Here is a 10,426-nt window from a genome sequence, read left to right as displayed (position 1 = left end):
AAAAAGTCCGAGTCAACTCTATCGTAGGCCTTCTCAAAATCGAGAAGAAGAATCACCAGATCCTCATCAGGGAGCCGCGCAAGGACAGAAGCCTCCCAAAAAGTAAAGATGTTGTCAAGGATACTACGCTCCTTGACAAAACCTGCCTGTGTCCCATGTATAATGCTCTCTAGAAGTGGCTGAATCCTCAAACTCATAGCCTTGGCAAGAATTTTGTAGGCTGAGTTGAGGATGGTGATGTGGTGCCACTGTCGAATCTCATCCAAGGAGCCACCCTCCTTGGGAATGAGGTAGATCAAGCCCTCACTCATGCTGTCAGGCATCTCTCCTGTGTGCAGGGTGAACTGAAAAGCAATGCAGACATCTGGGCCACGCAAGTCGCAGTACTCCAAGAAAACCCTGGGAGTCAAGCCATCCTCACCTAGACAGCTACCATGGGGGAGTTCTCTAAGACGAGGCAGCTCAAGCCTCCAGCCCATCTCCTCTGTAACAAGACCAGGCATCTATGCCCACACCTGCTCTCTGCATGCATCCTGACGCTCTGACTGAGGCTCTACAGACAGTAGATCACGGTAGAAGTTAGTAGCAACTGAACGCATGTCCTCTGGCTCTAAAGCAATTGACTGGTTGGGCCTCCTCAACTGGCTGACCTTGGCATGCGTATGTTGGGGTCCCACTGCCTCAAAGAAAGCGCCTGTCACTCTGTCACCCACTTGGGTCCACTAAGATGCCTGTCGATGGAAAGCAAACTCATGGCGCCTCTCCTCTATGCTGACGAGCTCCTGGCGAGCGTGCTGTAACTGCTCCTCCAACCAAGGATTGTCTGGATGCTGCTCCTGCATCCTCTGCAAGGAAGCAACGCCCCGTCGGAGACGCTGCTCCTCCTCTCTCGCTGTAACCAGGTGAGCCGAAGATTCCTGAAGAAAGAATCGACTGAGCTGAGAAAGTCCTGAGGCCACTATGTCAGCAAGAGAATCCTGCATGTCTTAGCTCTCTGTCCAAAGAGCCTCCACTCGCTCTCTGAGTATTGAGTCCAGCAAGACCCTCTCAAGGATGCGTAGCATCGTGTTCCCCCTCCCCTGCCTATCAGTCACTGTAAGGATCACTGGTGCATGGTCCGAAAAAGAAGTCCCTGTCAGAATGCCAACTGTCCCACCCAAGTCACAGAAGTGGTCACTAGTGTAGAAGCGATCTATCCGAGATAGATTCACGCCTCCCACTGCGGTCCAAAGGAGAGAAGGCCAGGCTGTCTGGGGCCTCACAAAGCTAGGGTTTTGCCACACATCTGAAACCCGTAAAGTCATACAAAGCCTCTCCCAAGCTGCCAGCTCAACTCCACGCACAGTAGTATAGCTACCACCAATCCTGTCAGAGGGTTCCTCCGACATGTTGAAGTCACCCCCTATGCACCATTGCTTTGCCTGTGACAGAGACTCAACAGTCTGAGACCAAAACTCTGCACGTGCACTCTCCACATTGGGCGCATAGATGTTCAAGAGCCCACAAGACAACCCTAAACCTGCATAGTGATCCCTTGAGCCCTGCCTGGCACAATAATCCCTCTGTCCACAATGGCCTGCTGCAAAGAATCCGCAATAGTCATACATACCCCGCCCTGGATGCCTCCAGGTCCAAATGCAGCTGACCAAAAAGTCTCATATCGTCCACCCAAAAGCTGACCACAATGTCTAATGCGGCTCTCACACAGATGATGCTCCTGTAGCATAAGGAGGTCAATCTCTCCTCCCACAAGGCATCGCTGAAGCTCCTGACGAAGCCGGTCCCTCTGACGCTAAAACTGGGGCCCACCTAATCCCTGTACGTTCCATGAGACGATCCTCATGGGGAGCGAGAGAGAACTGATGCTGCCGCAGCAGCTAACCGTGCTATCTTGGAGGTAGGCTTGGATGGGGAGTAATCCGCATCTGAGAGTCCTCCACATAGGCGTGACTACAAAGAGTGTCTAGCCCAAGCCCAAGTAGACCGAGCCGTGCGTAAAGCAATCTCCTCTGTCCAGGAGTCCTCATGTATATGTATATAGCATGGCGGGCTCTACATGTCAGCAAAAAAGTGAACCACAATGTGTCTACATCCTGCTGCGTCTGGAGGTGTCACAACAAACTTGGCCAATGGCCAAAGAGTCTGAAGCAAGTCTGTAACCCCTAGGTCTCCCATGTGATGAGAGAACTCTAGGGCTTGTGTCTGCAGCCACTCCAACACTGAGTCTATAGTCCACTCGGCCTGGTCCCTGCCGCATAGGGGAAAAGAGAAGCCAACTGCTGAGTCCAAGGCCTCTAGCCCCCTAGCTGCAAGGAACAACACATGAACTCTAAAGCAGGCTGCCTCAAGGTCTGGGGAGGGGTCACCGAGAAACCGTGTAAAGTCGTAGGCAAAGAAATCCCAACGACGACGAATGTTGAAGCTCGTTAGACCACGAGGAACTATTGCAAAAGGAGATGTCTGTACCAGAAGAGGGGGTCGCAAGAAAGGTTGTCCCTCTCTCGCCAAGCGACTCGAGGCAAAGGCGCTCCCAAGAGATCTCGTGGAAACCGAGGAGGGACCTGCCCCCTGGGACGGCTGCGGGACTAGAGTGGGAGGAGGTGAGGGAGTAGGGGGGGAAGGGGGAGAGGGGGATCGGCAAAGGTGATAGCGAGATGGAGAGATAGAGGGAGGAGGAGGAGGAGGAGGAGGAGGAGGAGGCGGGGCGGAAGAGCGGGGAAACTCAGGGGAGGGGGGGCTGTCGAGGCTAAGGTGGAGGCTGGAGCAAGGACCTCGTCCTGCTGAAGAGGGTCGAAACAATTCCTCGTGGGAACCCACTGCTGCTGGACAGGAGCCTGAGGACCACTCTGAGTGCCAGGCTGGTGCGGTGGCCCCTACCAACGTCGACCACGAACCTGCTGCCAACCCTCCTTCGCTTGAGCCCCAGGCTCGGAGGGTGGCTCTGCCTGCGTACTTTGTGACTTTGTCTGCTGCTGCTGGCAAGCCCTTAAGGCTGGGGCTGGTGGGCTTGTGGTGTAGGTCGGGGTCTCCTCCGTGGACAGGCCTTCGCAAGATGGCCCACCTATCGACAAATGAGACACTAATTCGGGAGGCCCGAATACTCCACGCTTTGTTGGAACCAACCCCCACTCACCCGAGGAAGTAGTATGACCTTCGGGAGAGTGTGGGTGTCTCTAACCAGAACTCGAACCGAGGGAATGCCGGCCGCCTTGGCAGCTACTGAGGCTACTGTGCGAGGTGTCTCCAAGACAGTTCCAATCTCTGAGCCTATCCTGGACAAAAGTGGTAGGTACTCCCTCCTTAAACTAGGAAAGTAGACGACGATGGGAAGGTCTGTCTCCTCAACCAGCAGCGAGCGCGTCTCGTTTTGTGAACCGGTAAGCTTTAGAATTAAGTCGAGACTTTTGGCATAGTCAGATATTGCTTCGGCAACAAATTACATACCCTATGTACTTAATCAATACTTCCCATGATTAATGGAATTACATGCATGTGTGTATACCAAAGGTTCTTTTTTCCTACTTTGTTTTTTCCTTTGTTCATCAAGGTATTATGACCCTAGCATAACTTCACTTTTTTACATCTACTCTTCTACATAACCCCCATTAAAAAATGAGGATCATCATAAATATTAAACTACTACAACATACATTAACTTCATTTACTCTTCTGCATAACCCACAATAAAAAATGAGGGTCATCATAAATATTAAACTACTACAACAGACATAACTTTTCGAGCAATACTGTAGGGCGTGACTACCTTCAACACTCTGCATCGGCAAAGATCTAAAACAACTATAGAAAAGCTTCCCTTTGGTTATCCAAACTTTAATTTTGCACAACAATGCGAATCAACATGCAACATAAACCTTGCTACCACCTTTTCTTTTCCATCCAACTTCTACAAGCACTTTCGCAGAGCCCGACGTGCATCAATTTAGGAAGGGGAGAATGTTATGAGATTCTTCAAACAAGTCAAGACATTCTTGAAGATGCCTTATGCTAAGTACAGTTAATGGCAACTAAAGGTACAGGTGAACCTATGGATGTGAAGTTACAACAAGACAAGGATGGTTAAAGGATGCAAAGAAGATAGACGTTATCAAGCAATTGAACACAAGTGACGCCAGTCAGTCATTTATCTTAACAGTTTGTAAATTCATTGTGTATATGAATGCATTGCGATGATGTAATATGAAAATTGGACTGAGTGTGATTTTCAAGTCGTAAATACATTGATGATGAAGAAGCTGAGGTAGTGAAGATGTTATTATACGTAAATTAATGCATTAAAAAAGTTGTCACAAATGGTATTGTAGCTGATCATGAAATCTTCCTTCATTTGAGTTCTATTTTTGGATGTTATGTCAAATTGTTTATCCACATCAAAGGTCAGTTAGAGAGCACAGCTTTCATTGGGACAATCAAGCACTGCAAGCATTTCACTATTAGATGCACTACTAGCAATGAGTTCATCTTCATTAGACCACATCAAGGTTGCAAAGAACACAATCCATAGCACGAACATAGCAAGCGGGTCAATATGTTGAGCCCACATAAGAAAAGCTTGTCACCAAATTCAGAGGTATGAGCAAAGCCTCTCACCTCCTTTGTAATGCATGGCAAGCAAGCACACTTGAATAGACTATAACCTTCTACAAATTCCGTTGCAAAATTGAGGAGCTTTTGCAATCCATAGCCCCCCCACAAACATGTAACCTCGTATACTCATGTCCTATAGATGATTATTAGCTTACTGATTGAGCTTCATGGATGCATCAAAAGAGAATCACTTAATCGCCATTCTTGACTAAGCTCTCTACATTTTAAAGACATTAAAAATCTTTCAAAACATATAAACTGGAAAAAATAAGTGTGAACATGCAGACAATAAAATGCCTCACGACACTGGAAATTTGAAAGACTTTACCTCTCCTTCACTCTTTTCTCCTCCCTGTAGGTTTAAATGCACTATGTATGAATTGGATTGATTTGTTTGGAAGCCATCAGGAGATACTAATTCATAATTAGTGACTGACTACCTTAATTTAAACATCAAGTTGACATCGTCCTTCAAACAGAATTCAGGGCCAGAAATCATCAGCCAGACATAAATCATTAGGCAGACATTAGTTGCCTTCTCATTGCATAGTCATACGGGTCATGATCAGAGCGGGAAGGCTCCAGACATAAACGCCCAACACTTACCCAGAATCCTTGCCCAAATGCACAATCATTACATTCACCCAGCTGAGACATGTGGGTGCCCAACTGCCCTGTATAGAGCAGCTATCAACGAGCTGTTTAAGGCTACAAATCCAAAATGAGGTATGCTCCAAACCACGCTACTTAGTTCAATGGCAACAAATTGCTTGATATAATCAGCTTTGATCAATGCTGTACAATACTGTCAATTCAAATTTCTACTCTCATGAGTGAATTTACACATCGAGTCCAGCCTCATTCCTCATCCCTTCAGTGAGTACTTCTTGCCACTGAAAGCCTGAAATTTAGGCTGTTCTTCTTTTGGAGGCTCCTCTTTGATAGGAACTTTAGGTGCTGCTTGCTGCATGAGTAGAGCAAAATTAGGCTTAGTATTGACTAAACCCTATTACATCCACACTAAAGTCTCAAATGGGTGCCGAATCTTTCATATTTCCTATACAGCTTGGCAAACACAATCGCAAACCACAACCCTCATGTGACCGCTCGCTTACACTTAGCTATGTTTCTCAAATGAAAAAAGTTTTCCCATCACTAACTGATGATGCTGTTTTGTGATCTAGATTTGGCATATACAGTGCCTTGTCAAGCGCTATTGATGTATAGGGTAATTGATTATGATCAAATGCTGGTAATGGCTATAACAACATTTAATAGGGAATGCCCAAATATACATTGGAAGTGCCTAATTGTGTAACAATTGGCATTTGTACTCGTCAAAATTCCTTTAAATGTGGTACCTTCTGGACACTCAAAGTTGCTGTGATATATTTATGGGGCACACACACACACACACACAAATATATACATATGAATATGTATGTATGTATGTCTGCCCACATACACACACACATACAGTTATGTAGCACTCACACAGTTATGTCACAATACCTTTGGAGAAGAACTTGAACCAGCATTACCCCCGCTGCCAAAAATTAATTTTCCAGGTGGCCGGTTCGGACCAGTTCCAGTTGCAACAGACTGAGCCTCTGAAGTCTTCAGGTTTGATGGTTGCCCTTTTGAAGTGACTGATGTAATATCAGATGCTGCAGAATGCTTGAGTGCTTTCCCATCTAATCGCCTTCCAACACCCGAAAATGCATTAAATTTTGCTGTTTCTGGTTCTTCAGGTTCCTGGGAGACTGCAAAATGGGATTTCAAATAAGTTATCCAGACCATTGGTGAAGGTTGAAGCATCTATGTATGACATAGTGAGGCTAATTTCTTTTGTTTGCTCTTAACCCATGTGTAATTGGGAAATTATGTCTGTTGTCGTGACTCCATGGTGCACTACATACAAATGTATCATGGGGACGGGTACCACATGCCAACGGAAAGAGCAAATTGAACAAATTTAAGCACTTCAAATAACAACTGAACTGAAAAAGATAGAGAGTGCACGACAAACGAGACACGGAGTGGCAGAGTTCCATCCCAAGAGAGTACTCGCCCCAGACATTGGCGCCCCTTTTGGTATTTCTTTATATTGCCTCAACTCGATACATCGTCGGTACTCCATGCTCTGCACCTTCACCCGGAAGCGTGCCAGAGAATGAGCCCTTGGCTCATATTTAAAGGCTCTAGGCCATGAAAAGCAGTTACATAAAAAGCTTTCAAACTCAAGCATCTGGTCCCAAAAACCCGACCCTCGCCAATGATTCCCCCCTCCCTCTAACATCTCCCAGGTCGGAAGCCCCGTCCCCTCAAAAGCACTCGATTATGTCTGTGTCTGAAGATTTACCCTTTGAGGAGCTTCCACCAGGATGGTTACAAGAAGAGTATGCGGAGTTTCCAATCGATCAAACACTAGCACATGAAGTCTCAAAGCTCCAAGAGGCAGCTCAGTTCTCAACTTCTGAAGTACCCTCCACAGTTACACCTCCTGATCCTGTCAAACAAGTCAACCTGGGCTACCCTAACAACCCTCAGCACGTCCTCTTAGCAGCTTGGTTATGGGAGCATCCCGCATTACTTGATCAGGTAGTTTCTTTTATTCACTCTTTTAAGGATGTTTTTGCTTGGTCCTACAAGGATTTGGAAGGGATCCTACTAGAATTGGGTCTCCACACTATCCCTCTGGTTGAAGGGGCTAAGTCTGTCAGAGGCCGAGCTTATAAGCTCAACCCAAAGTATGCAGAGGCTGTCAAGTCAGAGCTCGAAAAAATGCAAGAGGCAGGGATCATTGTACCTGTGGAGCACTCTGAGTGGTTATCACCCATGGTGATAGCGCCTAAGAAGCAGTCCAATAAAATTCGTGTGCGTAGATTACCGCGCGCTGAATAAGGTAACTATCCCAGATGGTTTCCCCACACCTTTCACTGAGCGTGTGCTCGAAGATGTAGCAGGACATGTTTTGTACAGTTTCATGGATGGGTTTAGAGGATACAATCAATTGGGCATCCATCCGGTGATCAGCTGAAAACGGCCTTTGTGACTCCCTGGGGTATTTTTATCTACACTAGAATGTCTTTTGGATTGAAAAACGCTCCACCTTTCAATCGGGCGGTATATCTCATCTTTTGTCCTCTGCTTACGGATCATCTTCGCATCTTCATGGACGATTTTTCGACCTTCTCAGGTGCTCACTGTTCAACCCCAAGTGGAAAATCTAGAGGAACACCTCGCTCAGCTCTCTGCTGTCTTCCTTCAGTGCAGAGAGGCACGCCTAAAGCTAAATCCTAACAAATGTCATTTTTTGGTCACTGAGGGCACACTTCTAGGCCATGTGGTGTCCGCTAAAGGTTTAGCACCTGACCCAGAGAAGATTGTGGCAATCTTAAAGTTACCACCTCCCATCAACCCAAAAGGGGTGCAGAGCTTTGTAGGTCACACAGGCTATCATCGCAGATTTATACGTATGTATGCTCAGGTGGCTCAACCCCTAACACGCCTAACCAGTGCTAATGTTCCCTTTCAATGGTCAAATGCGGAGGGTGAAGCTTTTGCATACCTCAAAAAACGCCTCACTGAAGCGCCTATCCTAGTAGCTCCCAATTGGTCTCTCCCTTTTCATGTGCATACTGATGCCAGCCAACTGGCTGTGGGTGCTGTGCTGACTCAGCCTAGTAAGGAGTACAACCTGGATCGCCCTGTGCACTATGCAAGTCGCCTACTCACCAAGGCAGAACGCAACTATAGCACCACAGAAAGGGAAGTTTTAGCTATTGTGTATGCTCTGCAAAAATTTCGGCATTATTTATTAGGGGTCCACTTCACAGTTATTACTGCTCAACAAGCCACAAGTTGCAGGTCGAGTATGGCGATGGCTACTCTTATTTCAAGAATTTGATTTTGAAGTGGTACTCAGGCCCGGCAAACATCATGTCCTTGCCGACCACCTCTCTCGCATTCACACGGGTGAAGAAGCAACAGGGATTGCAGACGACTTTCTAGATAGCAGTCTCTTTAAGGTGGATACCACTCCGGAATGGTACGGCAATGTTTTGCATCTGCTTTCTACTCGCATGTACCCAGAGGACGCTTCTCCACTGCAGAAGAGATGACTGTTATTGAAGTCTAGGCCATTCACACTAATTGGTGGCCAGCTATACAAGTCAGGACAGGATGATGTTATGAGGCGGTGTGTCTCCCCTCATGAAGTGGAGTTTATTTTGGAGGATGCCCATAGTGGTCCCACCGGTGGCCATTACCCTGGTCATATTACTGCTCAGAAGATTCTCCAGTGTGGTTTATGGTGGCCCTATATTTTTCGAGAGGCAATTAGTGTGGTTTATGGTGGCCCTATATTTTTCGAGATGCAATTGCCTATGTAAAAGTATGTGATGTGTTTCAGCGCTGTGGCCCCAAACCAAGCAAGCAATCAAACCGTCCTCTGCAAGTCTCTATAGCATGGCAGCCCTTTGAGAGATGGGGCATTGATTTTGTGGGTCCAATTACTCCCTCCACCCAACCAGGCAATCGGAAGTATCTACTAGTGGCTACAGATTATGCAACAAAGTGGGCAGAGGTACTGGCAACAACGGATTGCACTAGCACTACTGTAGCCAAGTTTCTCTCCGAAAATATTTTGTGCAGGTTTGGGTGTCCCCTAGAGATCACCAGTGATAGGGGTAGTCACTTTGTGAATGAAACAATTTCAACCTCGCTTGCCAACTACAAGATTTTTCACCGAAAATCTTGTTCCTATTATCCTAGAGCAAATGGGCAGGCCGAGAGCACTAATAAGGTTCTGATAGCACTTCTGCAGAAAGCATGTCATCGCCATCCTGCGACTTGGGCTCAAGCTATCCACGGCACCCTTTGGGCATACCGAACTTCTTTCAAAGCCACAACCAATCACACCCCATTTCAATTAGCTTTCGGTTTGGAAGCAATAGCACCCTTCGAATTCAATTCACGATCTCCGCGAGTGGGTAGTTTGCGTGCCAATGGAGAGTTGGGGTCGGCATCTGCCTCTCGTCTTTACCTTCTGGAGGAAAGCCGAAGTTTGGCTTCCCGGGCTTTGGAAGCAGAGCAGCTTCATCGCAAAGCATGGCATGATCGCCATCTCTGAAAGCCGCAAATAACGCAAGGAGCACTGGTGCTACTTTATCAAGCTAAGTATCTGAAAAAGGCTAAAAAACTGGTTCCAGCCTGGCAAGGGCCATTCAGGGTGGAAATTTTGCCACAAGGAGCAATCCAATTAGTAACTTTGGATGGTGTTCCATTGCCTCTGGTAAATGGCTCCAGAATCAAGTGCTATTACTCTAAGTAAGCAGTCTGCAGCAATTTCGCCATCTGTAGGTTCTAATATCCCATCTCTCTCCTCCCAACTACCTTTCCACCAGAACGGATGTTCTGTTAATCCGTTCTGTTATTGTCTCAATCTCTGCTAGGTCTGTAGAAGTTTCCATCTTTCCGCCTAAAGTATCCTTTCTCCACTCAGTCTCGGTAATTGGGTATTGTCTTGAACTTCTTACAATCCAATCACTCCTTCTCTAATTGTTTCTATCATCAGTGTTATTTGACGTTAGCACTAAGGTATTTCCAGTTAAGCTCCTAGTCTCTTTTGTGATATTTTCTTTAAGTTTACACGCTTCTCTCTGTAGCATAGAGTTGTCTGTCTCTATGGTTAACCCTTACCATCTCTACTCTCTAAAGTAATCAGGTGCCTTAGCATTGGTGATTTCCAAGCATATCCTCGGCCATCTTTGAGACAAACTTAACCTCTACTTACTCCAAGGAGCTATGGTTGCAATCT

At 46.6% G+C, this 10,426-nt stretch overlaps 1 protein-coding gene across 6 annotated transcripts in view; it reads right to left on the bottom strand.

The window, feature by feature from the left end:
* Window positions 1-4,994: 4,994 nt before the first annotated feature.
* Window positions 4,995-10,426, bottom strand: part of LOC147436289 (ubiquitin fusion degradation protein 1 B-like) — an 80,209-nt gene continuing 74,777 nt past the window's right edge. For all 6 annotated transcript variants that reach the window (XM_086489219.1, XM_086489220.1, XM_086489218.1 and 3 more), the window contains 2 exons: window positions 6,118-6,368; window positions 4,995-5,569 (listed from right to left, as the gene is read on the bottom strand). In XM_086489219.1, coding sequence (XP_086345345.1) covers window positions 5,471-5,569; window positions 6,118-6,368 — 350 coding nt within the window. In that variant the 3' untranslated portion in view covers window positions 4,995-5,470. The remainder of the gene's footprint in view (window positions 5,570-6,117; window positions 6,369-10,426) is intronic.

Source organism: Adiantum capillus-veneris, chromosome 18, assembly GCF_014529385.1.
Source record: "Adiantum capillus-veneris isolate H3 chromosome 18, ASM1452938v2, whole genome shotgun sequence".
Lineage (NCBI taxonomy): Eukaryota > Viridiplantae > Streptophyta > Polypodiopsida > Polypodiales > Pteridaceae > Adiantum > Adiantum capillus-veneris.
The sequence above is the reverse complement of the archived record's forward strand: the minus strand, read 5'-3'. Positions and strand labels throughout refer to the sequence as shown.